Source organism: Dendrobium catenatum, unplaced genomic scaffold, assembly GCF_001605985.2.
Source record: "Dendrobium catenatum unplaced genomic scaffold, ASM160598v2 fragScaff_scaffold_565, whole genome shotgun sequence".
NCBI lineage: Eukaryota > Viridiplantae > Streptophyta > Magnoliopsida > Asparagales > Orchidaceae > Dendrobium > Dendrobium catenatum.
The window spans coordinates 248,384-268,255 of NW_021319027.1; the positions used below are offsets into that span (position 1 = coordinate 248,384).

The 19,872-nt window shown below is 34.8% G+C and overlaps 1 protein-coding gene across 1 annotated transcript; it reads left to right on the forward strand.

Moving 5' to 3' along the window:
* The first annotated feature begins 2,587 nt into the window (after positions 1-2,587).
* On the forward strand, positions 2,588-18,837 carry LOC110112429 (glutathionyl-hydroquinone reductase YqjG-like). Its single transcript, XM_020844651.2, has 6 exons — positions 2,588-2,951; positions 9,957-10,184; positions 10,271-10,447; positions 10,535-10,759; positions 10,829-10,957; positions 18,299-18,837. The coding sequence occupies exons 1-6, from the start codon at positions 2,886-2,888 to the stop codon at positions 18,530-18,532; spliced, it is 1,059 nt and encodes a 352-aa protein (XP_020700310.1). The 5' UTR covers positions 2,588-2,885; the 3' UTR covers positions 18,533-18,837.
* Positions 18,838-19,872: the final 1,035 nt, after the last annotated feature.

The following is a 19,872-nucleotide window of genomic DNA, read 5'->3' on the forward strand; positions in this document are numbered from 1 at the left end:
AATTTGTTTTATGGGTGGTAATCATGTAATATTAATGTTTTGGGTGTTAGATATGTAAATAACATGAAATAAAGTGGCATGTATGTAAAACCCCTTTTTTTGGTTTTGACTTTCTAATAAGTGATATTAAAACATTTATTATTTTTCTCTTCTTCATAGGACATATGGGGATCATCCTCTCAACAGCTAAAATCTCTAAAGCTTGATGATTTGCATCTTTTAGGGGCTGTTTGGTAGAGGATTTGATTTAACTTTAGTGGATTTTAGTAAATACTGAGGGTGTTAAATTCTGAAAACTGTTTGGTATGACAAATGTTAAATCCTGTTAAATTCTGAGAAATTGTTTTGCAACATATTTTAGGATTTCACAAGTTCGTAACTCTTGTATCCGTAAATCCCTTAAATCCGCCGAACAATTGATTATTTTGAAACATGCCTAAAATGGATATTGTTCGAGTTATTCTATCATTTATTAACAGCTATATTTAAAAATATAACAATTCTATATTAAAAATGCCTTCTTATATGGTGTCACTAATTCCAATTCAAATAAAAAATGAATACTTTAGGTTTAAAAGGCTTTATATAAATTGAAGGAATCTCCAAGGGCCTAATTCAGAAGTTTATCAATATAATGCTCAACTTGAGATATAATAAGAATCAAATATTTCATATATTATTTACAAAACACACCTTTTAGATAAATCTTATCATACATTGTTTATGCTGATAATATTATCTTAACAAGTAATTAATGACATGAAAGGAATGAAGAAATTTAAGGAAATATTACTCAAAGAAATTTTGAATGAAATGAAGAACTTATGTTTACCTAATATAAGCTAATCAGCCATAACCATTTCTCACCATTTTACCCCATCATAAACTTTTCCAAAAGAGTTAAAGCAAATAAGCTCAAATTAGGTACCTTTAACCTGGTTTTGGTGTCACCACCTCCTAATCTCTTATAACGGTGCCCCATCTCGCAATCAACTCTAGAACATATCCCACCGTCATTAGCTATCATTATGCTTGTTTAGTTCTTATTAAGCCCGCGCTGGACTCGAGCTCATTTATTGAGCTCGAGCTCGACTCTTTAAAAAACTAATAAGTCAAGATCATTTGGAATGCTTGAGCTTGACTTGATTACTGAGCTCAATTTTTTTAATTTTAAATTAAAATTTTAAGTTTTTTTTTTATTTTTTTAAACATAGAATTAGTTTAATCGAGTGGCTCAAGAAGCTTATGAGGTGAGTCAGGCTAAGCTCGAGCTTGAGCTCGATTATTATACGAGCTCGAGTATAGGATAAAGCTCAAACTCGTGGCTCAATAAGCTTGACTCATGAGTTCATTAACGAGTCGAGCTCGAGCCGACTTGGCTCACTTACACCTCTATGATATATCATCTATCTCTCTCTCTCTCTCTCTCTCTTATATTTTACAATTTAGTATATTTTTTGAAGCTCGCTCAAATATAATTAATACTCAGAAGTAAATTCATTGAATACATTAGAATTACAATAATTCTCGATAATGAGCTGAGAGTTTTCTGCTCTTGAGTTTGAACATTTTTGAACTTATCTGTAATCATTTCATGATTTATAGATAAAACAGGTTTCAATTGAATGTCTTCAGCCAACATATTATTTTCTACAATATGCAATTTTAGGGATTATTTTCTCTTCAAAAGATTTTTAGAGCTAATTTATAAGATCTTTAGAGAGCCTCAACGTCTCCTAAACAGATAGAGCTCTAATTTTCAAATCTTTATTTTTGACTTCAAATAGTGGCGTATCAATCTCAATTTGCTTTATAGAGTCATTTGGAATTTTTTTTCTTTAGTTTTATAAGCCAAAGAATTCTTTTTTAATGTTTATGTTTAATTAGTTTCAACAATCTCTTTTTCATGGCTTTAAGCAAATTGATCTGTCTTAAAGCATAAATTGTGCTATAGGTCAACAATCATTAAATCATAGTTTTTCTTTTGATAAGTGACCTAAAAAAAATCAAGAAAAATATATATTTACTTATCAAAAATTTTTCTTGGAGGTGTACTCCAACATAGGGGTGTCAATTCGGGTCAACGGGTCGGGTTTGGGTCGAATCCGGAACTGACCCGGCACTATTCGGGTCAACCCGAACCCGACCCGTTTTTAAAAACGGGTCAGGTTTTTGGACTCAAACCCGACTTGATCCGGGTCCGGGTCAACCCGACCCGACACGAATGACCTGGGGTTGACCCAAAATTGCTAGTTTTCGTGTAAAAAATCGGGTCAATCTTCGATTTTCGGGTAAAAAACGAGTAATACCGAGTAATACCGAGCAATACCGAGTTGTACCGAGTTTTTCTAGAAAAACTCGGTACAACACGGTATTGCTCGGTATTACTTGGTATTTGCTCAGTATTGCTCGGTATTTGCTCGGTATTGGTTATTGCCGAGCAAAATCGATCAATACCTAGTAATACCGAGCAATACCTAGCAAAATAGAGAAATATTGAGCCATCCTAGGTTCGTTCCGGGTCGGATTGTCGGGGAGCGCGCTAAATTATGAGAACGCTTGACACGATTCTACTGGCGGCCGAACTTAGAGCTACCTCCACCGGACCAAATAACGACGTCCTGGCGGACTGGCGGTGCCTCCCACTAGCGACCTGAAACGATAGTAAATGGTGAGCTCTTTCTTGCGTTTATTAAAACCAAACCAGACCGGATATTATGACATTCGTAAAAGCCCGTCATGGCGTCTCCGTACAAATCTTCTCAACCCTGTTGCTACGCGGGCTCGTCAGATTCCAGTAGGTCAATGGTGGAACAAACACGCGAGGCGGCTCCTGAGGGACGACCACGATTATCCTTTTCCATTGCAGACTTTTTTATACCTTGATGTTCTCTCCAGTCGTTTGCAACTTCTACGTCTCTTTTATCAGCAGTCGCTCCTTTTATGCTAAGGTGAAGCAGAATTTTTTGAGCTTGAGGCCTCTTCATTTGCTGAATTTAGATGTCTTTTCTTTTGCCTCTTTAATTTTGTTGTATTTTATTGTCTTGTCATAAGAATCATAATTCATGAGAGAACGGTATAGGGTTTACACATATTCTCAGTTAGTTTGCTTAAGATTGGGATTCGAAGTTGTCGTCTGCTTTCCATTGATGGATTTGTTGTGTTTCTTTGAGATTGTTCGACCGTTTGAGCAAAGCTATCTTGATTTTCCGAGGTATGAGCTCGTAATATGGGGTTCGCTTACCATTTTAGTTATGCTTGGAAGTGGACGATATAGCGAAAATCCGATTTTTGGCTGACAATTTATTACCCTATTGCCTAATTAACTAGAGAGGTGTCATTACAGATCAATTTTTTCTTAATTTCTTGCACACTCTTCTATGTAGAGTGTAACCTGTTGCAAAATCTTCAAACTAGAGGTCCAATGTACTTTTTTTCTGTTGGGTTAACTTGGAAGAAAGTTCGTGGAGTATATGCTTTTTTGCTGCTAAATTGTAATCAGTTATTATTTTGATTCAAAATAAAAATGGAGGGACCGCAATAAATCTTGTTACTGAAAAATAAATGTCAAAATAGCTTGTAATAAATGAATGGAATTTTTTATTTTTTTAGTTGGATTAAATCGTAAATTGAAATTTGTTTAATTGCTAGATTCCTATGTGGGAAAATACAGAAGTTAGAGTGGTAATTTACTAATTTCTGATGAAAAGTTGAAGAGTGATAATATTCGATGAAAGCTTAAGAAGTTTATTCATAAAAGATTGAGGGAAATTGTCTTATCATTAGAAGAGTGATTTCTTACCCTAAAATATTTGATGCTATTGCACCCGCTTGGATCAATATCGCTCCATCATTGATTTTCATGTGATTGACCTTAGTGCACTTCAGTGCCAACTTATGGGCTTCTTTTGTTCTCCTTGTAGTATATCATCCCATAACACCCTCCAAGAATTAAAGCTCACAAAATGATTGATATTGTTGGGGGAGATGAGGAGGAGTAAATACCACAATGACGTAACAAGTAAGAAAATAAAAGCAGCAAAAAAGTAAAGAACACTAGGATTTAACATAGAAAAACCCAAAATAAGAAAAAAAAAACCATGGAGTCACACCATACCAAGAAATACACTATTAAATAAGGAGATAAATAAGTACATATCTCTCTTCTCTCTCACTCTCTCCTTGCTTCTCTTCTCACATGCACCTTTCTCAATGTATACACACTAAAAATACTAAAAAAAAACTAAGTAAAATAACTCCAAGGTATGCAACCCTTAAGAAAATAGAGAAAGAAATTTGTCTAGTTTGTCTTGCAACGGTGCGGCGCTTGAACCTCTATCTTGATCCGTTGTAGTGTCGTATCTATGTCGCTGCAGCGCTCTATTCTATCGTTCAGTATCAGGGTGCTCGGGAACACAGAACCGGGATGCTCGAGTACGTAGCACCGGGGCATTGTAGGGAAAAAATTTCTGGGTCAGGGGGTAAACCCCTCGAACCACCAAAGAGCACGAGAAACTTGAGGTCGAGGCAACAAAACAATCCGATTGATCAACACAATCAGATTCCACACAACAATCTCCCACTTGGCTCAACCCTGCTCTTATCCTCCATGAAGACCAACTGAAGATACACATAGATTCAGGTTATCAACTGTCACCATATTCGTCAGCATGTCTATCGTGTGTATCTTCTCCAAAGATAACTTACCATCTTCTAGAAGCGATATGATGAAATGATACAGAAGCTGCATATGCTTCGCCCTGGCATGGAATGCATCATTCTTGGCTAGATGTATTGCACTCATTTTGTCACTATACAGCTTCCCATTCCTTATCTCTTACAAAGTTCTGCCAAGAAACTTTGCAACCAAATCATCTCCTTGCTAGCCTTAGTAATAGCAATGTACTCTGATTATGTAGTTGAGAGCGCAATAACCTTCTGTAACTTGGAAACCCAACTAACTGTAGTTTTTCTCAAAATGAAGATATAACATGTTGCGCTTCTCCTACCATCAAGATCTCCAGCAAGACCAGAATCTACATATACTTGTAGATCAATCTCTGCATCATTAAATCAAAGAGCTTTATCAACTGATCCTCTCAGGTATCTAAGAATCCACTTAACCGCCTCCCAATAAAGTTTACCTGGATTAATCATTAAAATTTGCTAACAACTCTCACTGCATATGCTTTATCAGATATTGTGTAGATCATAACATACATCAAACTTCTAACTGCTGAAGCATAAGGAGTCTTCTCTTTATATTCTTTTTTCATCTTTAGATTTAGGCTATTGTTCATTGGATAATTAAAAGTGACTACCAAAGGGAGTGCAAACTGATTTTCTTCACTCATGTTGAATCTTTGAAGCACCTTTTAACATACTCTACCTGAGACAACTTCAGTATACATGCACTTTTATCTCTATTGATTCTCATACCAAGAATTTTCTTCAGATCTTTCATTTCAAACTCTTCTGATAACTGTTCATTCAGATATTTTATCTTCTTCATATCTAACCCTATAACTAGCATGTCATCCACATACAAAAGTAGAATAATATAATAGTTATCAAAATATTTTAAAAAATAACTATGATCTGTCTGGCACTTCATGTACCCATTATCTGACATAAACCTATCAAATCTCTTGTACCACAGTTTTGGTACCTACTTCAGCCCATATAAGCTCCTCATGAGCTTACACACCAGATTTTTATTACCTATCAAATCTCTTCATAAAAAAAAAATGTACAACTCTTCATCAAGGTCATCATGATGAAATGCTATCCTTACATTCATTTGCTCTAGATGTAAATCCTCAATTGCTACCATACTTAGTAAAACTCTGATTATAATCATCTTCACCACTGGAGAGAAAATTTCAGTGAAGTCCACTCCTTCCTTTAGCTAAAAATTTTTAATTAAGTCGGGCCTTGTAGCGCTCGCTACTATTAGGTTCTTCTTTCAGCTTATAAACCTACTTGTTTAGCAGTGTTTTTTGCCATTTGGTAGCTTTATAAACTCCAAATCTGATTCAATTCAAGTGAACGCATCTCAACATCCATTGCTTGCTCCCACTTCTTTTAATCATCAACTTGAATGACTTCATCATAGCACTCTGGTTCACCACTATCTGTCAGCAATAGATAGTGCAAGAAAGGAGGATACCTTTGTACTGGCCTTGAGATTCTAGTATATCTCCTAATTTTAGTAGCAGGAGTCTGAGGTAATCTCTGTGCTTCATCAGCTTTACCTTCTTGATCATTATAATCCTCTATATCAAAATATTTATAATAATCTTCAGGAGTCTCGTTTATATCATTATACATTTTACTTTCATTGAATTGAATTTCCCTTCTCCTGATGAACTTCTGATTATGATAATCCTAGAATTTATAGCTAAATTCATTTGAGCTATATCCAATGAATGCACACTTGATAGATCTTAGATCAAGCTTACTCCTAAATCCTACATCAACATGAATATAAGATGAACAACCAAAAACTTTGAGGTGGAATATACTAATCTCCTTTCCACTCCAGGCTTTCTCAGGTAACCCCTCATTCATAGGAACTGAAGGACCACGATTGATCAGATAAACTACAGTATTCACTGCCTTTGCCCATAACTGTTTGGGTAGTCCTGCATATAACCTCATGCTCCTGGCATGCTCAGTGATAGTTCTATTTATGCGCTTTGCAACACCATTGTGCTGTGGTGTTCTTGGAACAGTGAACTCATGCTTGATCCCATTCAAAGCATAATAGTCATTGAACTCCTTATCACGATACTCGCCACTATTATTTGATTCGAGACACTTGAGCTTTATACCTCTCTCATGCTCAACCATGACCTTTAACTTCTTAAAAACATCAAACTCATCTGACTTGTGTTTTAAGAAGTACAACCATACCATCGTACTGTAATCATCAATAAATGTAACAAAATACAAAAATCCCTCTATAGAAGTAATTGGAGCAAGATCCATACATCAATATGCACTAACTCCAACTTCTTTGACTTAACCTTTGAACTAGTATTTGAAAAACTCATCCTATGTTGCTTGCAATATACACAGTTTTCATAAAAATCTAAATCTATAGATTTTAAACCATTAAGCTTTCTTTTAGTAAGAAGTGAATGCATATCTTTCTTATTCATATGACCAAATCATCAATGCCAAAGACTTCCATCAACATCTGAATCTGCTACTCCAATAGAATGTGTTCTTCTATTAATAACATATAGGGGGCCTTGAGGCCTTCAATACTGTCATGATCTATAATCATAGCCCCTTTTGTCACCTTCAACGTATCTCCTGTGAATGATTTCACATGGCCCGAGTTTGCAAGCTGACTCACAAAAAACTAAACTCCTCTTCAAATAAGGAACGTGCCTAACATTTTCGAGTCCCCAAATTGACACATCTGATATTCTGATATCAACATCTCCCTGTCCAACAGTGTTGTAGGACTTGTTGTACTCGAGATATACTTCACCAAAATCATCTTAAATATAGTTCTTGACTGCCTCCTTATTAGGACTTGTATGAAAAGAAGCACCTGAATCTATCACCCAAGATTCAGAATTGTCCAAAGATAAAATTAGATAATCTGACTGACATTCTTTTGCATATACTTTTGTAGAATGTTTTTTGTTTTGACCTCCACTATTATCCTTCTTTGGAATTGTACAGTTCTTCTTCAAGTGATCCTTCTTTCCACAACTCTAGCACATAACTTTTCCTCTACTTGAAGTAGAATTTTCTTTCTTGGATTTAGATCTCTCTCTGTCTGGATTTCTCTCTAAACCCCTTCCTCTTGCTTCAACATTTAGAGCAGAATTTGAAGATACACGGTTCGCCCCGCCCTCCTGTGAACCTCTTCATTAAGCACTAACCCCATAATGTCCTCAAAGTTCAACTTTGAACTTCCCGAAGAGTTTCTCACAGCAGTAACAAACCCATCCTAGCTTTCTAGCAATGAAGATAATAACAATAATGCCTTTACCTCATCATCAAAATTGATTTCAACCAAATACAATTGACTCATCACAGTATTCAGATTATTCAGGTGTTCCTCTATTGGAGTGTTGTCCAATATCTTTATATTGAATAATTTCTTCATCAGGAACACCTTTTTTAAGGATGATGGCTTCTCATGCGTCTTGGTCAGTGCAGCCATGAGATCGACTGTAGTCTTCTTATTTACAATGTTGAATGTAATAGATGAGGAACTGAAAGCCATATCAAACATAATGCAGTCCGGTCAAGAACCTCCCATTCCTCCATAGTCATAGAATCTGACTTCTTTGTGATTCCTTCCAATGGTAAATACAACTTCTTCTGATACAACAAGTTTTAAATTTGCATCTTCCAAAATGCAAAGTTCGAACCATTGAACTTTTCAATTTTGTATTTTGCTTCATCTACTATTACTCCCACTTGATCTGAAGAACATTGCTCTAATACCAGTTGTTGTGGGAGATGAGGAGTAAACACCACAATGGCGAAACAAGCAAGAAAGTAGTAGTGGAAAAGTAAATGACACTAGAATTTAACGTGGAAAAACCTAAAATAGAGAAAAAAAACCTCATAGCCACACCACACCAAGAAATCCACTATGAAAATTAAGAGAAAGAAGTACAAATCTCTCTTCTCTCTCACTATTTCCTTGCTTCTCTTCTCACATACATCATTCTCAATATCTGCACACTAAAATACAAGGGAAAGTTAAGTAAAATAACCCCAAGGGACGCAACCGTTCATAAAAACGAGAAAGAAAATTGTCTAGTCCGCTTTGTAGCGTTGCGGTGCCAGTTTGAAGAGTTGTAACGCTTGAACCTCTATCTTGATCCGCTACAACACTGTATCTGTGCCGCTGCGGCGCTCTGCTCTCTGTCATTCAGTGCCGGGGTGCTTAGGAACACAACGTTGGGGTGCTCGGGAACACAACACTGAGGCGTTGTAGGGGGGGGAGGAGGAATTTTCGGGTGCAAAGCTCCCGAACCCAAGCAGAGGGTAAACCCCTCGCACCCCTCAGTGAGCACGAAAAACTTGAGGTCCGAGATAACTGAACAATCTTATTGATGAACACTGTCAGATTCCACACACAACAGATACTACAAGTTCATTTGTTTCATTCATGAAAAATCAAACATGAATGCTATTGAATTGGCCCTAATAGAAACTTGTGCAAACAATGACTTTTTTCAAAACATTTTGAGGAACTAGTCCGTATTACCAGTCTACTAGGCAACGTGTGGAATGGCCGATGGGCGAGGGTAGACCGTTTTGGATATACAATTTAGTACTTACTAGTGCTGCCAGTTCTTAATGTTTACACGATGCTACTCCATTAGTATTTTAAGAGTCTATTTGTTTTCCTGAAAATATATTTTGCTTTGAGCATTGAAAATCCTTATGGTTATTTGTGAAATTTTGGACTGTTTCAATAGCATGTCTTTTGTGGCTACATTATAATTTCAAACTGCTTTTTATTGTGTTTCGAACACTTTGTTTTTTTTTTCTTTTTTGAAGTTAAAGTTCAGTTTTTTGTTTTACTTTTTTAATAAACTATTTTTTTGATACGTGGATTTGAAAGTCACAAAAATTTTAACATTTATGTTCATTGAACACGAGCTAGCAATATGCTTTGGAAACATAATTTGCAAACATGAGAGATCATAGATTTTAGTATTTCTCTTATTGCCCCTGCATACTGTTACAGATATATTCTGTTGTGTATACTACTATTGTTGTCGCTTGATATAAAGATGGTGAATTTATGTTACATATCAATCCTCAGTAATAGAGCTAAAGCTCAAACAATTGCTGCCATGCTCTCTTTTAAGAAGAATTATTATAATCCTCTTAATACATTATTTGTTTTAAGTGACAACTTATGACTTTCAAGTAGCTACTATTGTGCTGATTTTCTCGTTGTGGACTCCTAGCGAACCCTTTCAATGTCATCTCGATTTGGACTTGATGTGGTGTCAGAGGCCGGTGCTTTCGTTCGTGCTCCCTCTAGTTTTCGTAATTTTATTTCAAAAGATCAGGCATCCCAGTTCCCTGCAGAATCAGGAAGATACCATCTTTATGTATCTTATGCATGCCCATGGGCATCTAGATGTCTGGCATATTTGAAACTCAAAGGACTTGATAAGGCCATCAGTTACACGGTGATTTTACTTCTCTTCGTGAAGTTTTCATACTTTTATTTCTATCATTACATCTTCCAATCTTATACACGTAATTCATCATTAAGGTTGTCAAATCCATATTGGAAAGAACTAAAGAGACTGATGATCATTTTGGATGGGTCTTTCCTGCTTCTAGCACAGAAGAAACAGGGGCTGCTCCTGATATGTTGAATGGTGCCAAGAGTGTCAGGGAACTTTATGAACTTGCAAGCTCAAATTATTCAGGAAGATACACTGTCCCTGTACGTATGTGATGTTTTGGCTTCTTGTTGTTTTGATCCTTGTTCTTTTTGGCCGGGACACCATTGAGTTATTTTTATATTTAACAGGTTCTTTGGGATAAAAAACTCAAAACTATTGTAAATAATGAGAGTTCAGAAATAATCCGTATGTTCAATACAGAGTTTAATGAAATAGCTGAAAATGCTGATTTGGACTTGTATCCCTCTCACCTACAAGCAGTCATTGATGAGGTCAATGAATTGGTTTATGACTCAATAAACAATGGTGTTTATAAGTGCGGGTTTGCTGTAAAGCAAGGACCTTATGACGAGGTAATGATTTTCATATTCTTTTAAATGAAATTTGGGCCTTGTTCTGACTTTTATGTCTCTTTCACTTAGGCTGTAGTGAAGTTATATAATGCCTTGGACAAATGCGAGGAGATACTGAGCAAGCAACGCTATATTTGTGGGAGTGATTTGACGGAAGCTGATATTCGTCTTTTTGTTACTCTGATAAGGTTTGATGAGGTAAGGATCTTCCATATAGTAGGCTACAAGTTTTCATTATTGAAAGTGTCAAAAACTTGGGGTTACTAATTTTATAGTTATGTCAGACCATCAGACTACTTTTTAATGTCATGTAGTGGAGTTCTACATGATGAAATTGGAGTTGCCTGATGAAAATTTTGATTTCTATTGAACGTTGGTGTATTGGAAAGGGGTTAGAAAAAAACTGTTTGATTTTTTTTTTTTAATATTAATACATGTAAAGCAGTTGTATTGTGATAATTAGCAAACGGAGTTAATATATTTTTTATTTTTATTTTTAAAAATATCGTCAATCAACATATATATTAAATATATTACAATTGGTATCAACAATTTGAACTTGTGAATTAAATTGTGTATTTTGTCAATTTAAGGGAAACCGCAGAATTATTTAAATGGATTGGGCCTGTTTGATTCTCAAGCAAGCAGACAAGCAGTTGTGTTTATAGAGTAGGCTTTCCTTTCACTCGTTAGATTACAATCTTTTTTTTTTTTTGGGTTCATTTAAGTTCTTGGCATAGTCTTTTGTGAAAAAATTCTAACCTTGTATAGATTTTTTCTTTTTTCAGTGAAAGTTTGTTGCTTATGCCATAAACTCTTTTTTTTAATCAAGTATGAGTAATGGAAATTTAAAAATTCTATAGCTAAGTTTTTTATTTTATTTTATTTTTATTTTTCTAATTCTATAGCTAAGTTGAGTTTTGTAAAAATGAGTATGTTATGATGTATGTATGAAAATTTTTTGAAAGGCTAAATTAATGCTTGATTATATTAGAGGATTAGTTGGAGTTGTGAGCTAAGATTATGAAAAGAAATAGTTGGATTGGCCCAGTATAAAAAATGTTTGAAATGTACTATTTGACTTGTATGTGAAATTAAAACCAGAGAAAGTTAAACATCAACGTATTATTTTGTATTAAAAAATTGTACAATCCAAATACACAAAATGAGCTACAAACAATACAGAACAATCAACATTTATGAAAGTCTATCAAAGAAGAATGAATAAACATACGCCACATACAACAACATTGTTTTGGCAACATAAATAATATAGGTGCACATGTGTAATAAAGTGTTAGTCTAGTATTTTCTTTTATTTGTTTTTGGTAGATCAGGTCTATAGTAACTTATTGGTCTACTAGACATTATAAATACCTCTCTACTTTTAAACAAAACGATTGTGGAATAGAATTTTTGGTTTCCTCCTTTCTTCTCATATCTCTTATCTTTCTTTGTGAGTTCACACCTACTCAAGTGTCTAATCTTTTTGATCCTTCAAGAAGTTTTTCAAATGGTGCTTTCATTGCACTAAACTCACATCCCCACCTCCTCTTCCTGCTGTTCATCAGTCTCCACCCGTCATCCACAAGCAGCTCTCTTCAGCAGATTTCAGCCGCAAGAACCTGTCTTTTCCAATCTCATTCAGCCTCAACAGGTCTTCCTCGTTCACAGGATTCCAACAGGACACTTCCGCAGCTAAGGAAGCCTTCGCCCAGGACTCCCACCTCCGCAAGATTCAGCCGCTGGTTTCAGGACAGCTTCAAGAACTGCTGCCAGCAGCTAATCAGTCCAAAAAAAAACTGCTGTTCTTCTTCCACTCCAACAGCAACAGAAGCAACCTGTTGTTCTTCTTCTACTCCATGGGTCAGCCTTCAACTGCAGCCCTCTGTAGAAATCAGCCGCCAGAACCTATCCCCAGCCACCTCTTGTCTGGGTGCCATCTTTTCTGATCCTCCATCAATCTCACACCATGAAAAACGCAAATTAGCAAAAGCACTACGGACCATGCAAACCAATCAAGAATTACAATTTTCAGAAATCCTAAAATCCCTCCAACAAGCTCATCTCCAATTTGCATCCATTGGTACATCTCTCCATCAATTCCATGCTTTCATAGATTATGTTGACAAATGCCTTGACACCCTATGTAGTGTCCGACCTCACATCTCACCCCATCAAGATTCTAGATCCTCAACTTGCATTCTGGGATTTGGCAACCAAATTTCTTCTCATCACCTATCTCCTACAAATTTTCTATTATTAAAACGATGAAAATTGAACTTCCTCATTTTAATGGGACAAACATAGAAATGTAGATCTTTAAAGCACAAGAATATTATGATTTTTATAATACACCCGAATGTCGTCGTGTTTGCATTTCATCAAACAATTCCTACATTTATTTCAACCTCCATAGGGTCTACCACCATCTCGCACCATTGATCATTGTATTAACCTTCCTTCCTTCATTATCTAAACCTGTTAATATCCGACCTTATCGTTATCCACATTTCTAGAAGGATGCGATTGAACAATTAGTCTCCAAAATTTTTCATGCCGACATTATTCATCATACCCATAGCCCTTTTTTTAGTCCAATTTTACGTGTTAAAAAATGGGATAACACTTGTCATTTTTGTGTTGATTAGAGAACCCTTAATGACTTTAATATTAAAGATAAGTTTCCTATACCTATTGTAGATGAACTTCTAGACAAACTGCATGGAACTACTATCTTTTTAAAACTTGATCTATGTTTAGACTATCAGCAATTGATAATGCACCCTCACGATATTCGTAAAACCGCCTTGTGAACTCATGATGGACATTACGTATCTCTTGTTATGCCTTTTGGGCTAACAAATGCTCTGTCGGAATTTCAAGCATTAATGAATCAAATCTTCTGCTTATTTATTTGCAAATTTGTTATAATCTTTTTTGACAATATCTTGATATGCGGCCCCACTCTCAAATTTCATGTTGATCACCTTACTCTAGTTTTTCAATGCTTACAAACACATCATCTTTTTCTAAAACTTAATAAATATCAATTTTGTCAATCTTCCATCAAATACATGGGTCATATTGTCTTTACGGGATGCGTCCAGCTTGACCTTACTAAAATTACATATAACAAATTGTTCTCCCTCCGCTTTACACCTCCTGTGTTCATTTTTAGGTTTCACGGGCTATTATCACTTATTTATATCTCATTATGCTTATATAGCTGCTCCATTAACCAATCTTCTAAATAAAGATTCCTTCAAATGGAACGAAACAACCTCTATGCTTTTCAAAATCTCAACGTAGGCTATTCCCGTCCAACTTGACAATTGCACCGGTCTTAGCCTTACCTGATTTCACAAAAAGCTTTCATTCTTGAAATAGATGATTCCAACGTAGGCATTGTTGCAATTCTTTTACAAAATAATTATCCCATTCCCTTTTTTAGCAAAAAATTAAGCACAAAAATAATCATCATCTTATCTAAGAGAATTATATGCTATTATTGAAGCTGCTTCCAAACGGCAATAGTATTTGTTAGGTAATGAATTTGTTATTCATACTGATCATCAAAGCTTTCACGAACTTCAAACTCAAGTAATCCAAACACTTGATCAAAATATCATCTTTGCAAGGTTTTAGGATTCAATTTTTCTATCAAATGTAAGATAGGAAAAACAAATATCATCACCGAATCTTTATCTAGGCAACCAGAAAACCATTCGACTTCTCCTTCTTAACTAGCCTTAACAAAATTTTCTTTTCCTAATTAATGACATTATAAAAAAGGGATTTTTACATACATAACACCTAAAACTATTGAAAATACATATTTAACACCTAAACTTCTATATTTACTAATATATCATCTAAAACCCCTCTTTTAATCAATTCTAACATTCCGTTTAAACCTTCCGTCAAAAATCAATAGCAGCGGCAGTCTTCCCCATCAATGGCATCTTATCACAGTGAATACATCATCGCTTCAATGGAGTGGTAGAATAGAAGGAAATGAGGATTTTAGGTTGTATATTAGTAAATATAGAAGTTTAGGTGTTGAATATGTATTTTCAATAGTTTTAGATGTTATGTATGTAAAAATCCCTAAATAAAAAGAATCACTTTACTCTCCATATATTTTTCATATTGCCTCTCAACTTTCTAATTATCAACTCTCTAATACATTTTATCAATTTCATGACCATATTCTTTACTATAAATGTCATATTTACCTCTATAAAGATTGGACCCTTAAAAACAAATCCTCACAGATTGCGGGTTATCAAGGTGTTCTTAAGATGATCAAATGAATTTCTACTAATTTTTATTGGCTTGGTATTCATCAAGATGTTATTGACTTTGTTAGCAAATGTCTTGTCATGAAATCAAGTATTCTACTCCTCTGGTAGGACTTTTATCTCCTCTCTCAATACCTTCGTAAATCTAGGAAGACTTATCTATGGACTTCATAAATGGTCTACTTAAGTCCAAAGGTTATACTGCTATTTTCGTAGTCGTTGATCGCTTATCCAAGTTTGCCCATTTTGGTCCCTTACCATTCAAATATTCTGTTTCTAAAGTTGATGATCTTTTTGCACATATGATAGTTCCCTTACATGATTTTCCCAAAACCATAGTAGTTGATCGAGATTGCATATTTTTAAGTAATTTTTGGCGACAACTCTTCAGTTTAAGTGGTGCCACATTACATTTTAGCTCTTCTTATCACCTACAAATAGTTGGTCAGATAGAGGTTCTCAATCACTGTTTAGAACAACGTCTTTGTATTCATTCTCTACACCTAAGTTATGGTCCTCTTTTCTTTGTTAGGAAGAATTGTCCTATAATACATCATATCATACATCCATTAAAATATCTACATTTCAAGCTCTTTATGGCCGACTTCACCTTCCATTCCTTCCTATATTCGTGGAACCTCTGAACTTCCTGCAATTGATACTAATTTAGAAGATTGGGATACGCTTCTCCAAACTCTATGATAAAACTTACTACAAGCACAAGATCGGAAAAAATATTGCCGAGCGCAACTGCAAGGATTTGCAGTTTTCAAAAGGTGATCTAGTTATGGTTAAATTACGATCATTTCAACAAAATTCTGTCATTGATCATGCCTATTCTAAACTCCTAAGAGATATTGTGGCCCTTTCACAATTCATGGCGTGCTTATCCCAATAGCCTTTTGCCTACAACTACCTCCCGATAGTAAAATTGATTCGACTTTTCATCTCTCTTCTAAAACCTTTTAAAGGTTCCCCTCCATTAACCCCTTCACCACTACCAAATTACAGTTATAATAACCAACCCTTCTTCTACTATATGCTATTCTAGATTAACACATTATACAACTCTGTGGTCAACCCTATTGACAACTCCTATTACAATGGAAATTAAATTTACCCGATAAGGCCACATAGGAAAAAATTTCAGCGCTCTCTTCCTATTTTCTTTCTCTCAACCTTGAGGGCAAGGTTGTTTTCTATGGAGATGAGAGTGTTAAACATCACCATAATATTTTGGATCTGAAAATTGTATTATCAAAATACACGGAATGGGCTAGAAACATGACGGAGCAACTACAAAAGTCTACCAAAGAAGAAGGAATAAACATATGTCACATGAGAACAACATTATTTTGACAGAAAACTAATATGAGTCCACATGTGTAATAAAAGACTAGTCTAGTATTTTCTTTTATTTATTTTAGGTAGATCGGGTTTGTAGTAACTTGTTGGTCTACCTAAAAATTATAAATACCTCTCTACTTGTAAACAAAAGAATTATGGAGTAGAATTTTTTGTTTGCTCCTTTTTTCTCATATCTCTTCTCTTTCTTTAGGAGTTCACACCTAATTTAAAGGTGCCTAATCGTCTTGATCCTTCAAGAAGCTTAACAAAGGGTTACAAAAGAGAATGGGCTAACACAAATTAAAATTAATGCGAAGAGAGTTGTCGTCCAAAATAATTATGATGAATAGGCTGAACGCCTCAAATAGCATTCTAAGATAAGCTAACTATTATGATGATGATCTTTTATTGTCATCATAATATTATTTTTCATTGCTCATATTGCACATGTATGTCTTATCATTGTAATAAGATTTCTTTATCCAAATCGGAGATCATAATTAAGACAAGGCAAAGAGAGAAATTGTTCAAAATAATTTATGAGGAATAAGTTTAACACCTCTAACAACATTCTGGGATTAAGGCTAATTATTATGATGATGATCTCCTATCATCATCATAACATTATTTTTCATTGCTCATACTGCACAAATGCCTTATCATTATAACAATAAGCAAGGATTTCTTTTCCAAAATCAAAGATCATCATTAATATAGAAAAGTTAAATTAATAATTAATTATATTAGAGGATTGGTTGGAGTTGCAAGCTAAATTAATGAAAATAGATAATTGATTTGGACATGTATAACAAATATTAGGAAATGTAACATTTAACTTATAGATAAAATTAGGCTTGAGGATTACAAAAGAGAAGGGGGTAGGCACAAATTAATGCGAAGAGAGAAGCTGTTCGAAATAATTTTTGAGGATTAGGTTCAACACCTCAAACAACATTTTATGATATGACTAATTATTATGTTGATGATCTCCTATTGTCATCATAACATTATTTTTGATTGCTCATATTGAACACACACATCTTATCATTATAACAATAAGTCAGGATTTCCTTACCAAAATCAGAGATCATTATTAATTTAGAAATGTTGCAAGCTAAGGTAATGAAAATAAAAAGTTGGTTTGGACATGTATAACAAATATTAGGAAATGTAACATTTAACTTATAGATAAAATTAATTCCTGAGGGTTATAGAAGTGAAGGGATAGGCACAAATTAATGCGAAGAGAAAAGTTCTTCAAATATATTTTTTTCAGGAATAGGTTTAATACCTCTAACAACATTCTATGATAAGGCTAATTATTATGTTATGTTGATGATCTCCTATTGTCATCATAACATTATTTTTCATTGCTCATATTGCAGACTCACATCTTATCATTATAACAATAAGTAAGGATTTTTTTTTATCAAAATTAGAGATCATCATTAATTTAGAAAGGTTTAAGCTAATGATTGATTATTTTAAAGGTTTGGTTGGAGTTGCATGCTAAGGTAATCAAAATAGATTGTTTGTTTGAACATATATAACAAATATTAGGAAATATGCCATTTTACATATAGAGAAAATTAATTAATGAGGATTACAAAACAGAAGGTGCAGACACAAATTAATGCAAAGAGAGAAGTTGTTCAAAATAATTTATGAGGAATAGGTTCAATGCCTCAAACAACATTCTATGATAAGGCTAACTATTATGTTGATGATTTCCTATTGTCATCATAACAAACAATCATCTATGTGCAATAATTTCGTTCATATTTGTTTTTTTTTTTTTTGAAATATTCTCAATTTATGTTCCTGACATTCCATGGCACTCATCTTATAACTGGATGATGATAGACTGATTGATGCTTTGGTCTAATAGGTTTATTCCGTTCATTTCAAATGCAATAAGAAACTCCTACGCGAATATCCAAATCTGTTCAATTACACCAAAGACATTTACCAGATTCCTGGCATCAGCAGCACCGTTAACCTGGAACACATAAAGAAGCACTACTATGGAAGCCATCCCAGTATTAATCCGCATGGAGTCATTCCAATTGGTTCCAGCACAGATTACTCTGCTTCCCATGACAGAGACAGGTTTAATAATTAACTTTGTTTGAGCTACCATAATTTGGGTTGAGTATAATCCATTTTGGTAAATCTTGCAGAAGAGAGAGAGAGAGAGAGAGAGAGAGAGAGAGAGAGAGAGAGAGAGAGAGAGAGAGAGAGAGAGTGAATGCCATTGTTATGTGTTGAATAGACTGCTTGGATACACAGATAAGCTGCTTCTGGCTGAGTCCATTATGGATGCTGTTAACTGACAAGATGGTATATTTGTCTGTTTATTTGGTGTCCTAATAAAATTATTGCACTTCCTTTGTCCAAATAGTAAAAGGCATAATAAGATGATGATTACAAATCCTTCTTTGCCATAGAATTCCAACGAATATTGTACTTAGTGTTAGTTCTAGCAAGTCCTAATTGTTAGAAGTAGATCACTCAATTTTGACTGTGTTTATGTACTAGGATTTAGTAAGACAAGCTTGAAATGCTGATTTTCTTTAGAACTATCAAATTTTTTTCTTCTCTTTGATGGTTTGGCATCTTATATGAGGTTCCTTCTCATATGCGTCAAGTTACAATTTCTACATTCAATGATCTTATACTAAAGAAACAGTGCCAAACCCAAGAAGAGAGCACCTCTTGATTTTGGTAGATTTTATGCCATAAAGTTCTCTAAGATTTTTTAGTGATTGTTTGCCAAAAGATTTATGGAAAATTTTAAGGGATTTACTGGTTAGTTATGCCTTTTGAAAATTGCTTGCTATTTTATAGTGAGGAAGGAACATATTAACATGCTTTATGTTAAAAGGTGGTAACTTCTTCATTAAGATCTCATCCTCTGTTGTTAATAGACTGGTAAGTACGGGTTTTAATTTTGGGTATGGGTCGGATTTCGGTCGAATCTGAAATTGACTCGGCATTAGTCGGGTCAATCCAAACCCGACCCATTTTTGCAAACGGGTCAATTTTTTGGACTCGAGCTTGACCCGCTTCAAGTCCTGGTCAACCCGACACGACCCGAATGATCCGGGGCAGTAAAAAAATTGCTAGCTTTCAGGTCAAAAAATGGGTCAATCTCCACTTTTTGGGTAAAAAATGGGTCAAAAATGAATTTCCGGATTAAAAATGGGGTTTTGGGTCAAAACGGGTCAATGTCAAACTGTCAATCGAATCCGACCTAATTTTTGAAACGGGTCAAATTGTTGAACCCAAACCCGACTTGTTTTGGGTTCGAGTTGATCATAACCTAGAATTTTTGACTCAGATTCGAGTCGTGTTTTCGGGACGTCCTACTAGTATGGTCTCTTGTGTTGCTCTTGGCATGTACTAATTTGCTATGCAAGCCTCATATTCCTATTTCTTTTTGGCTTTTCTCCTAAGCCTAGA

Excerpts from the sequence above, each read along its gene's own strand:
- LOC110112429 (XM_020844651.2), top strand. The coding sequence starts at position 2,886 with ATGTTCTCTCCAGTCGTTTGCAACTTCTACGTCTCTTTTATCAGCAGT. Across the intron at positions 10,185-10,270 it reads ATAAGGCCATCAGTTACACG|GTTGTCAAATCCATATTGGA; the intron begins GTGATTTTACTT and ends TTCATCATTAAG. Across the intron at positions 10,760-10,828 it reads AGCAAGGACCTTATGACGAG|GCTGTAGTGAAGTTATATAA; the intron begins GTAATGATTTTC and ends TCTTTCACTTAG.